At 42.4% G+C, this 24,176-nt stretch overlaps 1 protein-coding gene across 2 annotated transcripts in view; it reads left to right on the top strand.

Moving 5' to 3' along the window:
• Positions 1-24,176, top strand: part of SH3BP5 (SH3 domain binding protein 5) — a 50,715-nt gene that overhangs the window by 391 nt on the left and 26,148 nt on the right. Inside the window, exons 2-3 of one of the 2 annotated variants that reach the window (XM_067291419.1) lie at positions 1,841-1,903; positions 12,372-12,500. In XM_067291419.1, the coding sequence (XP_067147520.1) occupies positions 1,841-1,903; positions 12,372-12,500 (192 nt within the window). Of the gene's footprint in view, positions 1-1,840; positions 1,904-2,852; positions 2,877-12,371; positions 12,501-24,176 lie in introns of those variants that run through there. The other variant, XM_013950746.2, reaches the window with a different exon arrangement.

The raw sequence follows: 24,176 nt of genomic DNA, 5'->3' as shown, positions 1-24,176 counted from the left end.
TTTTTCTTTTCCTTTTTGGCCGTGACAGCGTGACCTTGCCCGTGAAACGGGGCTGGCGCTCGGGAATTCATCAATGATAATGGGAGGGGAATAGGCTTTTAATTAAAAAAAAAAAAAAAAAGGCGCTGTAGTGGACGGTGGTGCTTCCTCGCTGTCAGTGCCGTGGAAATGCTCGTTATTCCGTCATGGTTTTAAACAAAGCTTTTCCTCCCCCGGATCGTGCCTTGACCTTTTTTTTTTCCTCATGCAAACTTCAGCGCGCCCCGGCCCCTGAAATGAAATGTATTTTTAGGGCCCTGCGGATTTATGGCTCTTGCCTGCGGCACCCTTGGGACCGTGCGCGCTGCATGAATGCGAGCGCGTGCGTGTACATTGCCGCGAGGACGGACCGCGGTGCAGGGCCCTCCTCGCTGAAACTGGCCTCCTTTTCTCCATCCTGAGCGTTTCTTTTCCAGGGCTGAGCAGAGCCATTGCAAAATTCACAAAACACGGATACACAGAGAGGGAGGCCCTCAGCTGCTAGCCGGTGTGTTGCAGCCCTGATTTCCAGGAGCCCAGCTCCATTAGCATCTATTGATTTAATTTTGGCCTTAGGTTCTTTAGTTTGCAGTATATTTTCCACGTACCTGCTTTGCATGTTGCTGGAGAAAATGTGGTTTTTGTTGTCTTTGCCATTTGGTTAAAAAATAGCCTGCTGTGTCTGCATGCATGACAGTCAAAACTTTCTTAGCCTTACGGTGAAAGGCGATTAGGTAATTTCTGTACAAGTGTCCGTTTCAGAAAACGTGGGTTTGCAAATTTGTATCTTCAAAATCCTGGAAGCTGGAAATGAAATCTGACTTTAGAGGATAAGAGCACTGAGTTGTTGGAGTTAATTCCTTTTCGACTGTAACCAGAGTAATTGTTGTAATCCAGTGGGAAACAGCTCAAGCGATGATCAGCTTACAGCATTCAGTTTATGCAGTGAAACATCTCAAGGCAGATCCTGTTACACTGGTTGAAAATTAAATAATGATTTAGTTAGAGGATACTCCTGTTGAAATCGGTAGGATCACACACGGAGTAGCATGTTGCTCAAATAATTAATGCTATCGGAGTCTGCTCCTGAGGGTTGCTTTTTGTGGTTAGAAAGCCATTAAGAATGAGTGTTGTTTTTACAATAACTCATTCATGCCAACACCACCTCTGGTAAATATTTATTCAAAGGATTTAACATCTTTGTTTTTGCTGTTTGAGATCAAAATGTTGGCATGAAGGCTGGCTAAGCAAACGTAATCGTATGGCCCACTGACTAGTTGTGTTATAAAATGGTTTGCCAAAATCTGGCATAAATGCCTTTCATGTGCTGCAAGACACATTCCCTCTCCTCATCGCTGTGCTGTTGCTGTGCGTCTCCCCCGGTATCAGCAACTTTCCTTTAATCCCTTTGCTCTGTGTGTGGAGGCCTCCTTCCTTCCTGCTGTGAAGGCAAAAGGCCTTCTCTTTAAAACTATCTCACTGGAAACCAGCAGACATGGACTTAACTGATTGACAAGACAGAAATTATTCTGCCTTGTGTTTATTTTTAAAAGTGAAGAATAAACCAGAGCAGGAAATGTGCTGCCTTAAAATAAAACTACAGAGCCTCTACTTATGAGAAAAATAACCAGAGCAGCATAAAAGACCAGTGGCAAAGTTCTTCTAAATGGCTCAAGTTTTCCTGTTTTCATTGAATACGTAAGCCACAGCCCTTGTGAGCTTTCTGGGGGGTGCTGCGTTATAAACCTTAGCTTAATGCTAGCTTCTCAGATATTTTTCTCCTGATTTCTCAATATGTGTTTGGCTTTTCCTTTCTTTCTAGGGGGAGCTGGAAAAACTAAATCAATCTACAGATGATATCAATCGGAGGGAGACAGAACTGGAGGTACAGATTTCATCCTTGTGTTTTCCTTTTGTGCCGGCTGGGTTTTGTGAGCAACAGGGTAATATTTTTTTAGTAGGTTGCACCCTGAATTGTTCCATCCTGAATGGTAATTTGGCAGCCAGGACCCGATAAATAATTTTCAAATGTGTGAATTGAGTGAACAGCTGGAACAGAAAGGGAGACTGCAGAGTGATGCTGGCAGTGTAGAAACCATAAGTGGAGCACTCAGCCCCCCACTGCCAAACCCTATTTTTAGCTTTTGAAACTAAACTTAGTCAAATTCTGTTTTAAGTGTCACTGGTTTGGGTTTGTGATCTGGTGATCTTAGACAGTGAAAGTGTGTTTGGTTAAAACATCTTTGATCATACAGTTACCAGCCAGGATCCTCCAAACCTCTCTGGTTTGTTTTGTTTTTTGTTTTTTTTTTACTTGGCATTGTGGTGTGGTTTTTTTTTTTTTATCACTTTCTGTGTAAAGAAAGTTGAAGGAAAAGACTTCCGAGTTGAAATAAAAGGTTTTCTTGGGCATCTAAAAATCCACAATAGTAAGTTTGCAGAAGTTGTTTTTAAAGTCCCAAATTTGAGCTTCAGCTACTTGGTAGTTATTCTGGAAGGCTAAGCTTTACTGATCTCATGCCAAGTCAAAACTAATTGTCATATCTGTGTATGTAAGTTTTCTTTTAACTGCAAAATACAGAAGATCAGAAAGCCTGTGGAATCATAAAGTGAATATGCAGTTATGGGAAAACTTTCATAAAGTGCTACTTTGTATTCAAAGTAGTTATAGTAACATTTCAGGGGAAATTTCAACTATTTTAAATACTGCACCAGAGCACAGTGAAAGAGATTGCAGTGATGAATAAGCTCAAAAAGTCCCCCTATAGATATCTATTCTGAATCTTCAAAATGCCAAAATCTGTGTTGATTTTTTAGATCTTGCTGCTGATGGCCTGAAACCTACTGGGGTAAATCATGTGAGTGTGTGTGTTTTCATGAGATGGTTACCTGGGGCATGGGGTGGTTGCCTGCAGCATTTTAAAGAGGTTGGGATAACGCCACCTGATGCACCAAGCAGAGCAGAGAACAGGCAATTGGGTTACCAAGTTCTGTGGAAGCTTGGCAGCCTTTTCTTGCAGAACGAAACCCTGCTATTTTCTTCAGTGTACAGACACTCCTTACTTGTTTCCATTTGCTGTCCTTTACGGCATGTAGATCACAGTGAATTTATTGGTGAATAAACTTGCTGGAATGGAGGACTGTTTGTTATGCAAAATTAAACTATATTTCACCTGCAAAAAGTGTTCAATGTCTCTAGCTGGTTTTAAATTTTATGAGTGAACTTTAAAAAACAGTATGTTGGTGGATCTGTTTAGTCACAACAGTCCCAATTAAATGGTTTCCAGGTTTCTTCAGGAGTAGTACTAGCTTGACAATATGTCTGTCTTTTCAGTCTACCTATTTCATGCTGAGGTACTGAAATTGAAAGATGGTGCTATGGATAGTTGCCTGAACTTCATTAATCTTGTCATAACGTTGCATTAAGAGTGTATTATGAAGCAGATGGAATAGTAATAATAATGCAAATACATGCTCAGGAAGTAAGTCCCAATGACTAAGGTGGGACTTCATCACTTGCTTAAAATTATTTATATGCTCAAGTGTTTGCAGAACCTGGAGATTGGTGGCTGCTCTGCATGAGACATATGCTGAGCTCTAAATGCCAAGTCCTCTTGAGTATAAATTTCACCAGTGCCACTGCAAGTAAAAGAAAAGTCTTTGCACATTAGCTTTATTTTATGTTACTGCTTACTTTACTTAATGTAAGAAATACTTTCAGATATTGCAGAAAATGATTATATGGTGCTGTCCACCTCTGTGTTGTTAAATGTTTTCCTCAGATCTGTCTGTAGTAATTACTATAAGCAGTGTTTGATGGAATTAAATTGAAAGGTTGTCAACAGTGTGTCTTCATGAATGTTTCTCCTTCGCTTTTCATCCAAAATCTTATTGGATTGAAGCCAGTTTGTGGTATCATGCAACTGTATAATTGTTCATCCAGAAAGATTTTCATTACTTTTGATCTGCTTAAATTTTGAAGGACCAACACAGTTGGATGGTGTAAGCGAGCCTTAATTTATATACATGTTGACAAGTGCATTTTAAATGGACTTGAAAAGTTTCTAGAGGAAAGACATTTTACAAAAAACCCTCCCCCGTGGTTAGAAAAAAATCCAACGTTCACACTATAGACAAGAAGAGAGAATTCTGCAAAGGAGCCTTACAGGAATAAATCCAGAATTTTGAAGCAGAAGTTTAGAATTGAGCTAATTCTCTTTCAAAGACTTCTAGAGCCCTTGAATGCTGCTAAAAAATGTGGGCTTCTTGGAAAGCCATGTTGGATTTGCATTTGAAGATTTGCTTTTTTGACTCTTACTAGCTGCTTGGTGGGTACCTCTTGTTGCCCCTTCCTAATTTGTACTGTTGCCACTATTGCAGAATATTTCATTAGCAGAAAGATGGTTTTTACCAGACAATGGGGTTATATTTATCCTGTTCTTACATTATTACTTCCTTCATATTTTTAATCTCTGATCATAGTTGACCTTAATGGGAACACAGACAGTATCAACAGGCTATTTACAGGAAAGTAGCAAGCAGCATCTTGTGGTATTGCTTTGTGGCTCATGCATTTTCACTGTTGAATCTTCTCAGAATAATCTGAAAAAGCAACTGGAGAGTTTGAGTAGAAGGTATTTTTGTGAAGGAAATTCAGAAAAAAATACCATGTTTTTGTGATTTGATGTACTGTCTGATAAGCAGGAAGAATAACCTTGTGGTATCTAAATTTTGCAAGTCTGTTTTGGACTGCCTGGAGCTTTGCACAACTGGACTGCTGAAATTGCTGACTGTCTCCAGTTCCCATTAACAGGAAAAAAAGCTGTAGGTGTTAAATGCCTCTGAAAAGTCAGGCTTTTCTTCTCTGGGCTTGCAGGTCTGCATCTGAAAATGGAAGTAAAAATTCCTTTCTTACCTAATGGGACTGTTAGGGGGCTAAATCAGTGGATGCTTCTAGGGTTCTGAGATGCTCTAGTGGTATCCACAGACATGTCAGTGTTTGACTGATGGAGATAATATTGGAGTTGGCTGCACAGAGAGGTGATAAAAGGAGGAATCCTGTTTAAGTTGATAAGCCTGCCTTCTTTAAAAAAAAAAGGGGGGGGGGGAGGTTCTGCACCCAAACCACCATGTGAGAAGTGTTGGTTGATGAGTGTGGCATGACTGGAAAAATACGGTGAAATCAACTACATCTATTTTTGTAGTTGGTGTAATTACTCATTTTTTGCTCTTTTGACTTATCGCATTAAACCCTGGAGAAATATCCTGACCTGCTGATGCTCACAGGCTGTTCAGGACTTGTGGAGCTGATAAAGGGCACTGAGTGACTGGTAGTTATATGTCGCTTTAATGTATTGCCTGTTAATGAATCTTTGATTAGGCTTGATTGAAAATCCATAATGCTGCTCATACTAAGTGCAACACTGAGCATTACTGACACAGCAAAAGGATGATAAGGGTCCTCCAAGGGATTTAACACTTGTCTTCCCTAATGTCCCTGTTTATCTTGGAAGCTTCTGTGAAGAAGTGCAGGAAACATCTTGCAGTGGAGATGCAAGTACGTTTCGGCCAAATGCAAGTTAGAGTGGTGCCTTGCTACTTGAGCTTTTTTCCTGTTTATTGGAAATACGTCTCCTGAACTCAGATCAGGAATTGCAAATGTACTTAACAGAGTGCATGACCCACCCACCTAGCTAACTTGCACATGTCTTTGACCAGCTCCTGAAAATACAATTCAGATATAACAGATTCCTGAGGGACCCTCCGGCAACATTACATGGGGAGAAATACAGTACATACCATTAAAATTACCACTGGAATTCCAGCAATCCCAGATGTGTTTTTTGTTAGAGAGTTTCTGCATTGCGGGGGCTAAAAGCTTGCCAGTGTCTCTAAGCTGTGTTAAGGGGAGATGACTGTGCACGAAAACTGGATCTGAATAGTGCTGTTTTCAGCCTTGCTTGTTACAAGCAGGGCCTGAGCAGAATCCTTCTGATATGCTTGCCTGGATGCTCTAATCCTGATCTGCAAGGCTTTGTGTTACTTTTAGTCCGGGGTTTATCTTAAAGATCACTCTGGGCTGGTGTAGGATAGGGTCAAAGAAAAGCGGTATATCGGTCACAGTGCTCTTTCACTCGTGAGCTTTGGCAGCATTTGAGCCCCTCTCAGAAGGGGAAGGGCTGTTTTATTATGGAGTTGCTCTCCTCACTTTTCTGTTAATATGCTTATTTTGGGGGTTTCAGGTTTTCAGGAAGGACCCTGTCCCACCCAAGAATTTCAAGTAACCTTTACGTAGCCTCATTCTTCCAAGTTTTTGAAAAATGGCCTGTCGGCGGTAGCAATCTCATTCTGAGCACGCCTGCTCGGGCTGCGGGAACTCTTTTCTGTAGAGACAACTGCCTCCTTATCGGCATCCACGTGCAGCGTTTTCCAGCGTCCCATAAAAGAGTGCGCAGATAATGGAGAATGAGCTCACCAACTGGTGCTTGTGCTGGCTTTTGGGCTGGCTGTGATGTGCGTGCATGATAAATTTGTTGAGTGTTAGCAGCCCTTTCCGTGTCTCTTTATAATCTGCCCGTTTCCATAGGAAATGGCTCTTGCATGTGGATTGCGTGTGGTCTTTGTTGTTCTTCCGTTTGCTTTTGCCCATAGATGAGTAAGGAAAGCTAGCTCCGGAAAGACTTTGTGGCCCAAATGAGTCAAAGGACTTTACAACATGGTTTATGTTTTTGAAGCAGAATTGGGTTTCTAGCTTAAGGGGGAGAGGAAGGGTTAGCCAGAGAAGTGTGTTTTGGAGGGACCACCCGGTTCCCCTCCCTCCCTCTCTCTCCTTCCCCCTTCTTTTAAGAGGGCTAAAAGACAAAATATACTAGTGTATTTGTAGTCTCAATCTGTAACGGTCTGCAAGGAGGTTAGAGCAACTTCCAAACACCAATTTTAATTGTTCTTAGATGGCAAATTAGTAGCTCTGTGGTAAGAACGTGTCTTCCCCTTGCTTAAAAAATGAAGCGAGTTGTTTACTTAACCCCTTCTTTACACTTTTTTTCAAGGGTTGGAGGTTTATTCTGGTTTATTCGAACTGCTCAGGTGCCGATTAGATATTTAAAAACTTCCATAACCTGCTTGATGCTCCGAGGTAGATATCTGGGTACATGCCTATGTGTCTGATATGACTGGGGAGCCTACCTGCTTCTCACACCTGAGAGTTGTTGCTATTCACACAAGACGTCTGTAACTTGGACAGTGTGAGCTTTCAAGGCTGGTAGGTCTCTCCAGCAGAGGAAGGCAGGGTTGAATGCTGCCTGCCTCTTGGAAAGGGATGACGGTTCTATGTCAGGCAACCGTCTCGGTTTCCACGCACCGCCCAAGCTGGGGTAATGGGCTGTCAGGAGGTTCTGCATGCTGAGTTGGCAGGATGGTCACAGAGCAACCTCTGTCAATGAAATTCGGATGCACTTGGTACTAAGGTGATTCATACCCTGTTGATATTTTAAGTTCCTTCAAAAAGAAAATTGTTTGAAAATTCACACTTCTTTTGATGAGCAGAAGTAGCAATTTGCCTGTGGTATGGCATCTGACACCAGCTCATCACCATCACTCATCAGAAAGGCAAAACAAGCATGCTTTATCCTCTAGCAGGTACAGTTTACGTGCAAAATGGTATTTTTGTTCCTTTCCTCATTTGAGAGTGGAATCCCCAAAATACTGCTGTATGAATGGTCTATTGTTAGGTGTGGTCCCTCCTGGCATTTCAGATCCCTGCTCAACAAACAGCATGTTACTGGAAACAAAGTCTGCTTTTCATAATGGACTATGGCAGCAAAAGCATGTACGGGATAGAAGCCTGGTGTGCTCACTAAAACTGCGCTTGTGCTGAGGATTTCCAGGAGAAAAGTTTATGGGAAGAGAATTCTTACATCCCTAGGAAAAGATGTTGAGAAGTAAACTGCAATTACCCACATGAGATGCATTAAGCGCTGTGCCTGCTGGCATTTTTTTTGGTCTAGCCTGGAGTGTGTGTAGGACAGAATCTCTTATGTCATGGTCTAGTTTTTAAGGGACTATCATGTCAAGTGAGAATTTTTGACTATTACTTTTCTTTTTGCACCTTGCAACATGCACTGAGAGTGAAGCGCCTTAATCAACTTTTGACCATCTTTAAAAAGAAGGTTTCTCATGGTCTCATTTGAGCAAATAGGAGAGAAGAGGCATTGAATGTATTAGCCAGTCAACTTTCAATATCACCTTTCTGTTTGCAAAATTGGAAACATGATGTTCCTAAACTAGCCACAGAAGATCCTTATGACAGAGTAGGGGGGAAAGTGTGCTTTTCAAATGCTGTTTGGGCATTTGAGATGTCTTTTGTCAGTTGCTTTGTTTCTCTGTTGCAATTTACCTGGTCTGTGTATGTATTTCTTTCCTATAATGATGAGAAAAACAAAACCATGTGTTTTTTCCATAAAGCACAGAAATGGTGAGTTTGTGCTTGAGATTACATACTTGCTTTCATCAATGACTAGCCTTTGTGCTGGGAAAGCATCTTTTTTGGAGGGACTGAAAGACAGAAGCCAGAAAATGCTTGGGCTTTGTTAGAAAAGGTTGCGTGGCATACACCGTGCTGCCTCTGTTTTGCTAACACTACCGAATTGCAGGAATTGTTGTCTTTTCCTTTCTGCAACATGCATGCACACTAGATAAAGGTCTGAATGAAGCAAGAGCTTGTCAGTTAAATAGTTGCACTCCTAAGGAGGCACACCATGCTGGGCGACTTGCTAAGTAATTTTAAGATGGTGCAGCTGACTTCTTAACACAGATGCAAGGCTTCCCTAATGTTGGGGACCATAGGTGGACTTCACCAGTGTGCTGTCCTTGAACTCCTCAGTTTTTGAAGTGTGTCCTTGGAACAAACACTGTTATGAGGATTTATAGCTTCAAACTACTACACATGTGGGTTGGTGAAGTGTCTTGCTGACAGAAGCACAGCAAGGTGGTCATAGAGCAAGGTGTTGGATTGATTCCCAAGTTACTGGCTTGACCACAGGCCCATCCTTCCTGTGGAGCACAGGTGCACTGGTCAGGTCATATGAGCGGTGAACGCACCAAGCCCGTGCTCCTGGTGAAGTTGTCTTGGTGTTTCTGTCCTCCCCTGTTTCTTGTGAATAGTACAAATAGCTGCTACATCTGTATTTCTTACTTACACTTCCCCCGGGAAGGGATGAGGGTGCCAGGGGAATTTTGCACTATCCCAAGGGTGCTGTCTTCTCCAGAAGTCTTGCCGGCATGTGGCAGCGCTGGTGCTCTGAGCTTGGCTGCGTGTTTGCAGGAGGGAGCTGTACCTGCGATCATGGGAGATGGTGCCGCAGTTCCCAGACAGAGCTGCTGTCGCTGAGACCATGAGAGCTGAATTGGTTCAGATGGAGGAGGCTGGTTGGTGGGAATGCACTAGGTTGCCATGGGGGGATGCAAAACTGGAACACGGATGGGGATATTTAACATGGGAATGGTTTGATCTTGCTCAACAGGGCTAATGGATAGTAAAAGCAGTGCATCTGCAGTGCAGGAGAGGAGAGGGCTTGGGAATGGTGTTATCCCTTCTGAGAGACCTTGGCACCTTGTTGGTGAGTCCAAAGGAGATGACTGGAAACATGTGGATGTGACCAATCCAAGCGGAGTGTGAGCGTCTGCTTGTTCTCCCGTGCAGGAGGTGGTGGAGCCTGTAGGCTTCTGTTCCTGACAGGCGCCGGAGGGTAAACATGCCTTTTGAAATACAGCATGTGATGGATGACACAGGTATACAGTTTTGGTGTTTCTTGTTTTTCATTGTTGCTCTCCACTGGCAAAAATGAGGATGGTAGGCCCCAGATGAAGCCTCAAAATACAGAGCTGGCATCTTTTGGGGAAAATAAAAAGTGCAACTTCACTCCAGTATATTCTTAAGCTGAAGCTTCCTATTTTGTTTAACTGTAGCTATAGTGTTAAGTGGTGCTGTGCTTTGGGGTAAAACTAAGCATGTACTTAAGCCTTTACGAGACTTGTGCCTGAGGTGCCAGTGAGAGGATTAGTTGCAGTTTGGTAACTGGGATGCACCTTGTCCCAGCTGGTGGGAGATCCATGGATTCTCACCAGACTTGCTGTCGGTGTGACTGCTCTGTGCTTGGGTGTTTTTGTTTTGGTTTTGCTTTGTCTTTTTAATTCCAGGTGGAGACCAGTTGTTGTGTTCCTGTGGGATAAGAGTACATGTAATTAGTGCAGGAATAAATTTGGGTTGCGTCTCTATACACAGATTTGTTAGTGATAATGCCAAGTTGCTGTTGATAGGTCTCTTTGTTTCAAGTGCTTGTCTTATGGACATTGGAACTGAACTTTTTTGATATGTCACTACATAGGGCTCTTTTTACTTAATGCATACACATTTATGTTTTTCTTAAACTATTCACTATCCACAACTAGTATCCAGCTATACAGCTTTCATGGAGAAAAAGGAAAACAAACCTTCAGGCACTCTTACTTAAAAATGAGTTTTTAATTTTGTTCTTGCGCTTGTAGGAAAATAATTTTTTGCTAAATATACTTCGGTACTTAAATTTTTTCTTGCAGTATAGTAGTCGTGCTTGCAGTCTTATTTCAGTTTCTGTGAAACTCATTTTGAGCAGTGAACCATATATTGTTCAGTACTTTAATTAGCAATGCTCAACCTTTTGTCATTGAGACACTCACTGACTCACTGCATACTGCTTGAATGGATGCGCTATATGCCTTTTCTAAGAAGAGAGATTATTTACTGGATTGGAGTTAACAGAATACCAAATTAATGTGGGTTTAACTCTCCATTTTGACTCTTTTATCCCTCTGAATATTTCCTTAGAACAAACTGTAGTGTCTTAAGAATGCAAAACTATTTGCATTGGACAAAAACATTACCAATTCTGGTTAAGGTTTTAGATAACACTGAAAAGGCTTTTTTCAGCTTTTACTGAACTGTGTTTCTTTTTCTGTAAAACTAATGTGTTGTTGTGGTTGTTGCCTGCTTCTGTGAAGGCAGTGGTAGGTTCCAATATATTTTAATTCTTCCAATGAATAAACAGCTGTGTGTTCTAGAAATCCTCAAAAATAATGACAAAAACCTGCAGAATTAGAGCACTTCTTCAAGCCAGCTGCTTCCTGATAATCAGCATGTTGCTCCAGCAGTCTGCCTAAATCCTGCTCTCTAATTAGAATTACAAGGCTTGTCAAGAGCTCACGTGGCCCCTTCCTCTTGGTCTCCTTAAATCCAGGGCCAGAACCCAGGCTGATTTGCATCTCTCTCGGTCTGATATAATTACATTGATTTAGAATTTGTTTTGGATGCTGAGATTGGAGTCAGGATCACTTTGCTTAAAGGTCTGGAAATTTCAGTGGAATGGAAAAGGGATTTTAGTTGCTTCAGCTACTGACATAACGAGGGCTCAGCCAGTCTGGAAATAGCTGGAATTTAGTTTTCTTAAAAATAATAAATAATTACAGTTAAATGGAAAGTGGAAGTCTTTACCCATTGATACAAACCAGATACCACTGCCATGTGGGAAGTGTCCAATTCTTTCTGCTGAAGAAAGCAGGTCCTGTCCATCCTTATTTGCTCTGTGAAATGGTGTCTCTGGGAACATGACTGAGGGCTGGGACTCATGCAGAGGTTTGAGGGATGTTGGTTCCTCCTGAAGCTGGTAACAGCTGAGCTGTCAGCCTGCAGTGGGACTGGGCCTGTCTGGTAGCCCACTTCTGTTTCCTGAGAGGAGAGGTTCAGTGAGTAGGATTCTGGAAATTGTTTTGAAAATCCTTAGTAAATATCCAGCTGTCTAAATTGTCAGAGCAGGTTCTGGGAGACTTCTGAGAAGTGTCCTCTGGAACGGGTAAGGACAAACTCGGACCCTCTGAAGGTGTTATCCATGCTCCTGAACCATCCTGAGCTACAGGACAACACAGTAGAGGAGGTGTCTTTGCCTCTTAACTCCCTTTCAGAACTTGTTATGTTGCTGTCCGCCTTCCACTGAGTCATTTTCTGAACTCTCTGAGAAACCCTGCCAGTGGTGACATCTAGCACAGGCTATTGCAGCCTTTGTATAAAAACTGCCTCTGGAAGACAAAGATTCGACATACAGCATGCTAGTTTTCAGATGCAGTTCTGGGTCCCTGTTATTACCTTTACTGAAGAGTTCTGGCTTAATCCAAGTAACAGTAACTGTTTTGAATGTGTTGGCTTGTGTCTGAATCTAAAGAGCAATGTGCGGATAGGAACAAACTAGGAGAATTAGCAGTTTTAAAGCTCTAATCCTTCTTTGTCCTTTCTCTCCTTTCCCCTACTCCCCAACATTTTGAAGGATGCACGCCAGAAGTTTCGCTCGGTGCTTGTTGAAGCCACGGTAAAACTGGATGAGCTGGTAAAGAAGATTGGAAAAGCTGTAGAAGACTCCAAACCTTACTGGGAAGCTCGGAGGGTGGCCAAGCAGGTGAGAACTTTCTGCCTTATAAGCTTATGCTGGTAGCTGGATAGCATATACTGGTTGCATTGCTTTTGGGCTATTAATAAAGTCTTAAGTGTAGGCATTTGGCTGACACTGGTATATGTCTTGAGCTGCATATCAGCCATGTGAATCTAGCAAAATCTGTTTCTTCCCAGCCACAGCTGCACGTGTTCTTCAGTCCAGGAGCAGCCACAGGCAGGCATAATCCATTCAGCAGCAAAAGACTTGTGCTGTTCTCCCTCATTAATAATGGCCTTTCCGAGCCCTGTTCTTTGCTATCAACAGTTGTAATTGCTTGAAAACATATTGTAGAGTTTGGGTATCTGCTTTATCTTCTTGACAAAGCAAAACGCTGAGCTGCTAATGGCTGCAGCTGGAAGCTGCTGAGAAAGGGGTTGAAATGGAGCAGACCTGGTGTAACCTCCAGAGCTCGGTGCTGATTTTGTTGTGTTTGGGCAGGAATGTGCTAAACGTGACTATAAAGTGTGTTGGTATTGGGAGAAACCAAGTTCTGTCATCTGGACCTTACCTGCCTTGCCCCAACCACCAAAGCGAACCTGAGCATTGATAGGCACCTAAAACTGTTGCTCTGTTGGAAAGAAGGCCCTGTGTGGCTAAGGCAGGGGAGGATGAGGGGAGGAAGTAGGGGTGGGATCTACTGGCTGTAGAGAAAGCAAGAAAGCTTGTGAAGTGTCAGGCTGCTTCTCTCCTTAGGAAAAACTAGCTGAGACTTGAATGTGTGGTGACTTAGGCAGTGCTTCTACTTGGTGTCTGCGATGGGTTCTGCTGGTTTCTGAGGTTTTTTATTTTTTCTCCAAGGGAGAGGCTGTTCTTGGGTGCTACTTTCTAAATGCTCTGAAGGCAGGGAGGGAGGAAGCAGGGGAAAAGTTGGCTAGAGCTTCTGCTTTCATGCTCAGCTGGAAGGATGGCTGGGTTGTCATCTGTGGCTGGGTAACTAGGATGCGATTTTGTGCAACAGGAGAGTGGAAAAGAGCTGGTGCAGCATGTGTGAAATCTATACAAATTATATGAGGAAGGTTTCATGTATTAAAAAAGGTAGGGGCTGGGTTTGAGGGAGGAGAGAAGCAGTGTAGGTATGTGCCAGGATGCAGAAAATAAACTCACTGGGCAAGAGAAAAGGGAAGAGAAGAGAATATATCCTCAGAACAAGGCACAGGAAAGGCATGAGGGCAAGCTTCATTGTTTTGAAAAGCGATAAAGCAGGAGTTTGGTTGACGGGACGTGCCATACTGGAAAGCATGTGACCCTGTTGATTCTTTAAATTGAATGGCATTATTTTTGAGCCCTTGCCTCAGTTACTGGGGATGATATTTGGGTTATTAGGGTTATTTGGTTATTAGACTTAATCTTCCAGACTAGAAACAGGATAGCAAACAGGTAAGCTCCACATCCAAGTACAACAAGAATAGCATTTATTGTTCATGTGTAACTGCTCCAGAAACAATTCCTGCTCACAGAGTTTATGGTGGAGACAAACCAGAAGTCATGTAGGAAAGAGAGGAAGTTGGGGACAAAATAAGATCAAGGAATCTATTGCACAAATTGACACAATATGAACAATGTAAAAAAAAAAATGCCTCAAGTATGGTCTTGTACTTCTCTTACTGTAAATACCTGTGTAAGAGACAGACTACGTAGGGCTTTGGGAGTTATTCTTGGAAAAGTCAATGGTAGAAAAGCACACTCTGAAGTAACAAAAATCAGAGCGCTTTGAGGTGTGTAACATCAGGCACAAAGAGCAGTGAACTTTGTCCTCTGTCCTGAAGTTGGCAGCAGATTATGTCCTGAAGGTGGAATTTTTATTCTTGTGTCTTTGCTGCCTCTGACATCCATTCAGTCATACTGGTTCCAAGGTGTTTTGCAAGAGAAGAGTTGATGTTTGTGTTCTGCTGAAGTTCTTATTTTCAAAAACACATTAAACAGCCGGATCAAAGGGGAACACTTAAAAAAAAAGGCAAAAAACCAAACTACCTCATGTCCTTAGATCTGCAGAATCATTACTCTCGTATTGGACTTGTTAGAGAACCGTATTTTTCCCCCCCAATTCATTCTTTTAGCTAGGTTTTAAATGCTACTTGACCCAGATCTGCTAATTTACTATGCATCAAATTTCTTTTAATTCCTTGATAGCATTCCTCTTTTTTTGGAAGGAGGTAAATCCCCCTTCTAACTGTTCATTTGACTTCTCTCCATTTTCTGTTATAGACTGAGTCATGGAACCAGGTCTCCCTCTTTGTATCTGCCCTACAAACAGAGCTAGAAGATAGTTTCTGGCTTCCCTTTTGGCTCTTTGCCTAATAAAATCTTGAAATACAAAATTAAGGCCCAGAGGAATGTTGCTGTTGAAGGACAATGAATAGAGCATCTGTCTGGAGAGCCAGGAGATTGCAAGGACTGATACCAGTCATCAGTAAAGTATCTGCCCCAAAAGTTTTTAGTCTTAATTTAGTTTAGAAAAGTTGAGTCTAATTGGGAGCAAACTTCCTGTATAAACAGGAGGGGAGGGGAAATATGAAGCTAGATGAATATATCAGAATACTGATATGTTTTGGTGCCCTCCTGACATCTTCTTTCACATGTGGATTCCTAAAATTGTAACAAAATGGGAATAGCTTGATATCTTTCCATTCAGTTTTGTAAAAACATCTTGCTTGCAAAGATTGTCCTCCACCTTCTGTCTATAAAAATATTTTAGAGCCATTAGGCCATTTCTGAAAACATAGAGACAGGTTCTCTGTGCTTAAAATAGTTTGAATTAAAGAAAAAAAGGGGGAAAAAATGCTTGACTGTGCTTGTAGAAAAGGGAAGGGTTTTTTTATCTTCTTTTGTTCTCACTAAAGGGAAATAAAAATATGAACTACAGACTGAGGTCGCCTGGGAATGAAGAACTGCCTAACTAATGACATCTAGCTTGGCAGAAATGTCAGTGTCCTCTTGAGTTACTTGCGTTCAAGATACCAGTTGTAGGGTGAGTTCTCTGATGCAAGCTGTAGTGAGTCAGTCTTCAGATGGCACTGGCATGATTTTTTTTCTGGAAATATTTGTTTCATCTATTACGATAAAATCCACTAAAATGTCGTTTTGCTGATGCATGGTCAGCAAAAACCTGGTCCTCAAGTCAAGTACTTCCTTGGGGAGGCTTTAAGGTCTTGAGCCCTCACCCTTATCTTCATCTTGTGCAATCCTACATTGGCAGGAGAACATGAACTTGGAACAAATTAGTTCTCCCATGCAAGAGTGCTGTAGTATCTTGTTTATGTAACGTATGCCAAGAGAATTTCAGCTGAGCCTATCTTGGGATGGAACTTCACTGTAACAGAGCAATGGTCCCTTAGCATTAGGATTTGAGTGCTTTGTGCTCTGCAGTGATGGCACAGGGAACTGGGATGCTGTCTGTTAGCACCAAAACATTAATATTCAGCTGTTGCTGAGGCTGAAGTTGAGAGCAGGCTAATACTCATGCTGCCTCCATAGATTTTATGTAGTTTGTGTCCCCCACAGACTTCACGTAGCTTCTGCCAAGATGACTTTGTCGTTGTGATTCATCATTTGTTATTCCAGTGGGCCTTTCTTCTCGTTGGTAGGGGGATCTTACTATTCTGGAGCATATTGATCTGAATTGGTTGTTTAATCAGATGTTCATGTGTTTCTCCTGCAAGATTTTTTTTTGCATTTGGCATATCCTCTTTTCATATTGTTCTTTAATTTATGCCGTAATGCTCATCTGGAGTGGAAGAAACTGAGCATATAGCTGGGGAGTGTGTGTGTGCACAAGCAATGAGGATGTTGCAGCCATAACCCAGAAGGTGATTCAGGCTCTAAGTGTTGTGATGATCAACCTTCCAGTGTTTCTATTACTTTATTTATTTATTTCTTGCCCAAAGGTAATGGGGAAGAAGGGTGAAGTTACAAGAAAATAATAATGTAAACAGCAATGTAGGTCTTGAGCCTCTGAGGTAAGGAGGGCCTTTAGCCACTGCTGACTTAGCATTTAGTGGAGTTGGGGCCGGAAAGTTCCTGTGTGATAGTGTCTGAGCAGGTGATTGAGTTTGGGAGAAGTGGTACCTCCCTAGCGATAACATGCTCTGGGACAGGATGCTGTGCAAAAGCAAGTGTGGCCTGTTGCATAACTTTTCATGCTGTTAAGAGTCAATTTGTGTTGCTGCATGGCCTAGTTAAACTATTTCATTTCTCTCTCAGTTCCCATCTAAAACAGAGCTGTCAAGCTACTGTGAAGCTGAGTTCATTAAGGGAAGTAAAAGTGCTTTGGGGTCACTGGGTGAAAGGGGGCATTAAAACACTGTTATCCATGTGCCATCACTTGTGAACACAGGAACTAACTGAACAGGAAGACAGGCCTTTTTTGCTTTGCTTCTGCTGAAAATAATCTGATTAAAAACGTGTCCCCTACCCCCACCCTGACAAGTATAAAAATTCATGCCCCTGTAATGAATCTAAGCAGAAGAAAAGCCTTAGGAGTGTTGCTTTTGATTAAGCTGTAGCTCCTATTAGTGAGCTCTTGTTGCAGAGTGAGGAGTTTCATTTTAGTCCCCAGTACTGGCTCAGATTGGGGGTAGGGCTGGATGCTTTGCTTTAGTACTAAGTTTGGCAGGGACATGTTTTTGTTCCAAATCGTAGATTTTTCTTTTTCTTCTTGTCTAGCTCTTACAAAAGAGTATCGGTAGACTTGCTTCAGGCAAGAAGAGATGAAAGACCTATGCTAGGTCATATCTATATGCATCTCTCACTAAGGGACCTGTCTGTAGCAAGTGTTCAGAGCACAATATATTGAAGGGTAGGCGTGTTCTGCTTCCTTGTGGGTCACCTTTTTTGGTTCAGCTTTACAGCTAATTCTTCTTTTCATGTTGCTGGCATACTTTCTTAAGCAGCACCCTTCTGTCTCAAAAGGTGTGGAAAAACATACTGGAATCAGTACGTACAACGGTTTCTTCCTTGCTGAAGTCTAGGCATACCTGAGATGAAACGCAGTTGACTGACAAGTCAATTCTGTTCCACAAGTTCAGCTGACATATCCAGTTCATTATAGCTTTGTATGCAGAGCTGTACGCACCCCTGCTTTCTCCCCACCACCCCCCTTTCTAATAAACTTTCACTCATATAATATTTTATATTGCATTGCTACATCTGTTTGAAGGAATCAGCTGACAGGATGAAGAATCATTGAGGGTGAACTAGCAGATAGTCAAGCCCTGGGCTCCATTCTGCCTGTCTTCATGAAACTTGGGGGAACCCAGTTATCACTGAGCAATCATTTCCTCTCTCAAATGTGGATTTTGGTTGGACTTGGCAGGTGGAGTCAAGTTAATAATGGACACCTATAGACCAAGGTGGGTATATCGGATTCACCTTGATTAGGTTTACTGCCTACCAAAAAGTTTAGAGTCTAGTCTAAACTAATCATTTAGGCACTTAATCACTGAATGTAATCAGTGGTGAGAGGTAGGTGCACTTGAACAGGCTTCTGAAATGCCTATCTGTCTTCATTAAATACAAAGGGAATTTAGACATCTAGTCTTTAGTTGTTTAGCCATTTAAAAGTTGTCAAGTGAATCCTGAATCAAGTGACTCCACAAACCTTATTTCCGAAGTGAATCAGGACAAAAAGCTTCTGTAATCCTGCAGAACAGGAACTGAGGAGTAACTCAGCCACTTGATGCTGTAAGTGGGAAGGATGTAAGCAGATAAGAGCGCAATTACCTAGTGGGAAGTCTCTTCCTCAGCAGATGGGATCGATACCATTCTTTGCAGAGGACGGGATTGCAGTGCCTATAAATGAACGAAACTTTCCGAAATGGCCATTGCATCTCAGTTTCTAAGTGTTCAGCTTGAGATATCTGCAAGAAGTGTGTCTCTACAGACAGTAGATAGCCTGGCACTTTCAGAAAACAAAGGCTTTTAAAATTCTTATAACTTGAAGGTTTAAAACTGCCAATCACCCCTAAAAGTTAATTAGGAACTGGAAAGTGTTGTCTTGCCAGCATTGCTTTCTGCAGCACCCAAGTTTCCCATCCAAGTGTGCTCAGCAAGCAAGAGCTAATTGAATCACAGCACCAGCTGGCCTGGCTGCAGCAAGAGGGCAGTGCTGAGTGTGGGGTGACAGCTCCTGGGTCCAGATCCAACAGTACTGAATATCCAGGTCTTCCCCTCCAGTTCCTAGATACCAGATGCGTTACCCGTTGGTGTATTGGAGGTAGCCATGTCATAGGGAATCTCTTTTTCATCCCGGTTTTGTGAATTGAAGCCCTGATGCTCATATTTAAGACAACAAGGAGTTAAGACTGATTCGTATTATCTAGTAAGCTTATCTTGGCAAAAAGGTGGAGGGAGGGGGAATTTGAGAAGCAAAATTTAAATGTCAGCAGAACTGTGACAGACTTATATTCCTGTTTGGCAGCTTGCCATGAAGTTAGTAAAAAGCAAAATTGTTGGCACAGTTGCAGTAGAACAACCAACTGACCTCTTCTGGTTGAAGGAGTGCTTCTGGTTAACTGTTTAGAAACCAAAAAATAATCTGTTAGAGTCATATTTTTGAAAAAAGGACACAAAGATTTAAAAATTGACTTTGATCAACCTACAAATCCTTCCAACAGTTTAAGAAAAAACAACAACAATCAAAGCAAAACTAAAATGCATGACTGCTTTCTGTGGCCATAGTCTACAGTGGTACATTATCACTGTAAGTAGTGGCAGCAATCATCTGTCCAGCACTGCTGCTAATGGACCGTAATTCTACTTTCTCTTACAATTTGTTCATCTCGCACACAGAGGAAGTAGTAAGTGATGTGCACAAGAGTGGCCCTTTTGTCAAATGAGAACAACTCATGTTAAGAGAGGGACAATGACTGCCATAGGCTGCTAAGAGCATTTCTGTGTGTTTGTGGTAGGGGAGCCAGCAGAAGGTATTCTGTATGGACATTACTCCTCCGGCCAGTTGCGGTAACCAGTCTAAGCTGGCAGTATTGGTTCTGTTATTTGTGGTCTGCCTATGCTGATGTTTGGCCTTTGTAAGGAAGATGCTGTACTGGAGTTGCCCTGGTAGCTATTGTGGACGCTCCATAGTAGCATGAGGGAAGAGGAGGTAACGGTTTCTGGTTTAGTGTAGGAAGGTGGGGTGACCATGCAGGTGAGCTGTGTGAGGAGAAGTGCCTGGAAGGATGGAGTGTGCTGGAGGAGGCTGTGGCTTGTCCCTGATAGCCTGGGAAGTTTTATGTCTCCTTTTCCCCTTTCTGTTCCCTGTTGACCTGCTCTAGATGTGAACCCCCTTCTTCCCACTGACCATTTCATTTTTGTTATAAAACACACGATTAAATCTTGGGGAAACTGTGTCGATGTGACGTTACTCCTCTTGTGAAATGTGGAGTTCCCATTGCTGTGATCCCGAGGGGCATTTTCAGTATATTCATCTTCCTTCTCACATGGTGTGTATTTGGCTGTGGGACCAGGCACCAATCTGTGGAAGAACTAAGCCAAACGAGGGAATCTGGCATCAGTATTTTTGTTGTTATTGAGGGTGGGGAGTCACCTCATGGTTTTCCACCAGGGAATATAGTGAGTTTCACAATGTTTATTTCTAAAGCAGGATGTACTTTGGGTTAGGTAAAGAAAATGTTTTGCCATGCTCTAAATTTGATGAAGTACCTCTTGCACTCTCTTGTAATGTTTGCTCAGTTGTGATTGAAACCCTGTACATAGCATGTAGGAGTCTCTGCCCTGGGTTCAGGTACACCCGGCTCAGCATGTCCTCGCTGCTGGACGCAGCCTGCACTCGGTGTGTTCTTGCTCTGCTTGAATGCTCAAAGCCTGAAAAATGTATTTTAAGTCTCTCATTACAGTTCTGCTGCATTTTCCTGCAGGCAAAAGATGTGATGATGCCTAGGAAGCAGGGAGGTCAGGGAGACTTCACTGGATCAACCAGCTGAGCTTTGTGTGGCTGATTTATTCTTGCTGTTATTTATTTACTTAAAATTTCAGACCCCTATTTTACGTTTGTTCTCTGGCTCTGTCAGCTGGTTGAGCAGTGTGGTGTGTGAGTGGTTCAGATTAGCTGTTCTTAAAGTGCTGAGAAGATAACAGATGTTGCCTGGTGAGATTTGGAAAGTTATGCTGAAGATCAGATCTGTGAAGGAAAGCTCCTGAATGTGTCTGTCTTTCCGTCAGCCCTGCTAATGCAGGATAGTAGGTCAGTGTGACTGGCAGGTTTCTGCCATCTTAATCCCAAGCAGCCTCGGAATCTGCCCTGCCTTTGGGAACATCGGCAGCTGGTACTTCACAGATGAACTGAAAAAAATCCTTACCTGCCCCAGACTCGCATTTTGTGCTCTGTTACTTATATTTTCCACAGACTTGGTGGCATCTGTAGCCATCAAATCCTATCTCCAAATAGTATATTCTAAATGCCTTGGCACCTTTGGAAGTAGGATGTAATTTTCAGCCACTTCATGAGTGAAATATCTGTATTGATAAATTTTGTGAGCATGTGTCATCTCTAAAACTTAGATTGCCCCGTCTCCTCCTGTGCTTTCTGTGCCAGTGAAGAGGTCTAGCTATTTTGGGATGATATTTATACATCTTGCCTTTCCATTTTATGTGAGTGTACTGTTCTGTTGATGGATTAGTTTGTGTAAGCCATTGATGCAAAAGCTGTAATTGGTCTTCTCATCATTAATAAAAGACATGCCTTGGAGGGCTCCATTACTTAAGTTTGTTATCTGTGCACTGTAAATTAGAGATCCTTCTCCCTTCTGTCTCTCTTTCCAGAGGTAGAGGGAAAAATATGTTTTCATTTAGGTGTTTTGAAGGATTTCTGTAGAAGAGATGAAATATTTTCTTAATTTTTTTTTCTCCTTTTCTCCCATTTTTCCCAAACCTCAAAGCTTTCATCCATCCATCTGAGCTATTCTGAATGGTAGCAATAGAAAGCTAGCTAGTGGTTCGCTCTCCTCCCCAATAATTGCAAATAGTACAATGAGGTCATTATTGCCCCTCCTTGCTTTTTTCTCTCTCACCTTTCCCACTCCCCATCTTTTCTGGCCACTATTAAGGGCTCTTTCAAGACATTGTAAGCTATAGACACACTAATGTTAAAAATAGTAACCAGCATTTGAGCCTGGGTAACATAAGATCATGATGAGATACCATGTACCTGCTTTGCATGGTAATTGCCCAGTTAGGACTGCTGAAGGCAGCACAAGTCTTGCAACCTTTGGGAAATGTTCAACCACCCCAATCTTTGTGTACAGTGGTCTAAGTAGGTGGGAGTTTATTATGAAATAATAAATGTCCATGTTAGGGACTGCTGTCAAAGCAAGTCTGATATGGATGTTGGTTACTGCCTTCTGGGAGTGTTTTGTTATGACTTCTGGTATAACAGTATGAATTTATGAGCGCTCATCTGTTTCTGGAAAGACAAGATTATCCTCCTGGAAAAAAAAATCTGAAGAGTCTCACTTTTGTGTAGCAGGTATGAGAATGGCCCTATACTGACCCATTTTAGCTTCTGTAAGAAAATCTTTTTCTTAATTGCAGTAAACTTAAAGTCTGCCATTACATGGAAGATAAATTCACTGCTGGGATGTGGAAGAAAAGGCCTTCTTTTTTACCTATGTCTGCTTCTGATTGTTTTTCACCTAGTAAAGGGTGCTGATGGTTGGTTCTTACAGGAGAATTTTATTGCTGTGAAGTGGAATTGAAATTCCTTCTGTCCCTGCTGCTATCTAGACTTGTTCCTTCAAGGAATTAATTATTTGTCCTTATCCATTTGTTTGTCCAGGACACTGTCCCTGACCTTTTTCTTTAATCTATTGATCCTTAAAATTTTTCCAAATGGAGTTGCACACCTCCCAGTAGCACATGTGAATAATAGGCTTGCTTTGCCTAATTGTCTTCAGTGGATCCCTCAGAAATAGTACATGGTCCCTCAGGAGTTGTCTGAGCACCCCTGAAAATTACCTTTTATTAAAAGCATTTTATTGTATATAAAATAAACAATAAATTGTTTTAAAAGTACCTGTCAGCATGCTGTCTGAGAGGCACAAGGTCAGCCCGAGCCCTTCTTCCAGACAGTGTCCATGCTGGTAGGACAGGGCTGTCACCAGCAGGTGTGAGGTTTTCGGGGACTGGGGGAATGTGTTCAGAACAGCCCATCACCCAGGAGAACAAAACCCCTACCCATGCGTTTTCTCTTTGCATACGTTAGTATCTGTGTGCAAGGCGTGCTTTCAGAACCGGGCTGCCAACCCCCTGGAAACCTTTATGGACAAACATCTGCTGCTTTGGTGGCCGTTAGGTGAGACAATGATCCAGGGCATCTCCTGGTTTGCTGAACATTTATCATCTTGAATAATTAGAGAGCAAAATCCACTAAGGCAGGCTACTTAAATCTTGCAGCATGTGTTTCTGGGTGTTTGTCCCTTGCTTCTATATTTGATTTCAGCGAAGAAGGCTGCTGCCAGGTGCAGATGAGCACATACAGTCTCCGTAAACCTAGAAACCAGCTGTAAACGCTAGACTCACTGAGTCACTGCCTAAGCCTTCAGGATGCAGGTGAACATTTGGGGGGGTTTGTCTCAATGTTTTTTCTCTCTTAGTAAGATATTTTCCCTTGGAGAAAAAAGTTGGACACGTTCTATGATCCATTCCTCCAGAAGGCAGCAGCTTTATAATTTTGCCTACAAACAATTGCACGACTACCAAGCAGATGGCAACGAGAGCCCAAGAAGGCTGTCTCTGGCCGGCATTAGTGTGAACAACCTGGCATATTCTGGTGCCCTAGACTCATTAAAGAGGGTGAGTCAGGCCAGGCAGACCGGCATCTTTGGACAACCTCTCAAATAACGAGGGCAGGCCAAAGGGCTTGGTGTAAGACGTGTTATATAAGACATGTCATCTGTGCCCCAAAGAGTGTCCCCTCCATACTGCAGTGAGGTGGGAGAGCTGGAGCTAGACCAATTAAAAATAGAGAGAAATCCAGTAGGTTTTGAATGTCTGAGTGCTCTGTGGGGACAGTAGGCTTTGATAGCTTATTGCTTACTGGAAGAGGGTCAGAGATCATGTTCTTGCCCTTGTTTAGCAAGGTCCCAATGTCAAGCCTAGACGGGAGCCACCGGAGAACAGAGAGAGACTGGCAGGTGATTGTTTTGGTCCGGGTCAGGATTGGCCTTAACAGTGTTTAAGGAAATTGCATGCTTGGAAGGTTTGGTTTTTTTTTCCCCCCTCCTTCTTTTTTCCTTCCATAGCTCCTAAAGACAGGAGGTAGGATTTTGTGGCTTTGAGACCAACCAGCCATCTGTATGCTGGTAACAGAAGCAGCTAATGAAGTTAACGCCTGGTTAAGCCCTGAACCTTTTATCTCTGAGAACGGCTTCTGGTATGTGCTTGGAAAAGGGCACTTGAGTATAATGATCCTGTCCTAGGGAGGTTATACGTATCACCTAACATTAGGGTACAGAATTAGTTCATGTCACTGGTACTTGCTGCTTGCTTCTCTGTGTGCTTTTTGACTTAGAAGGGTTAGACACGGAGTTAGATGTCTGTCAGAGCATGCTTTGTAGGTCAACTCTGATTTCCTAGGCCTGTTTATAGACAACAGGCTTACCAGGAAAATAAACAGGCTCAGAGCCA

Source organism: Apteryx mantelli, chromosome 2 (assembly GCF_036417845.1).
Source record: "Apteryx mantelli isolate bAptMan1 chromosome 2, bAptMan1.hap1, whole genome shotgun sequence".
NCBI lineage: Eukaryota > Metazoa > Chordata > Aves > Apterygiformes > Apterygidae > Apteryx > Apteryx mantelli.
The sequence above is the reverse complement of the archived record's forward strand: the minus strand, read 5'-3'. Positions and strand labels throughout refer to the sequence as shown.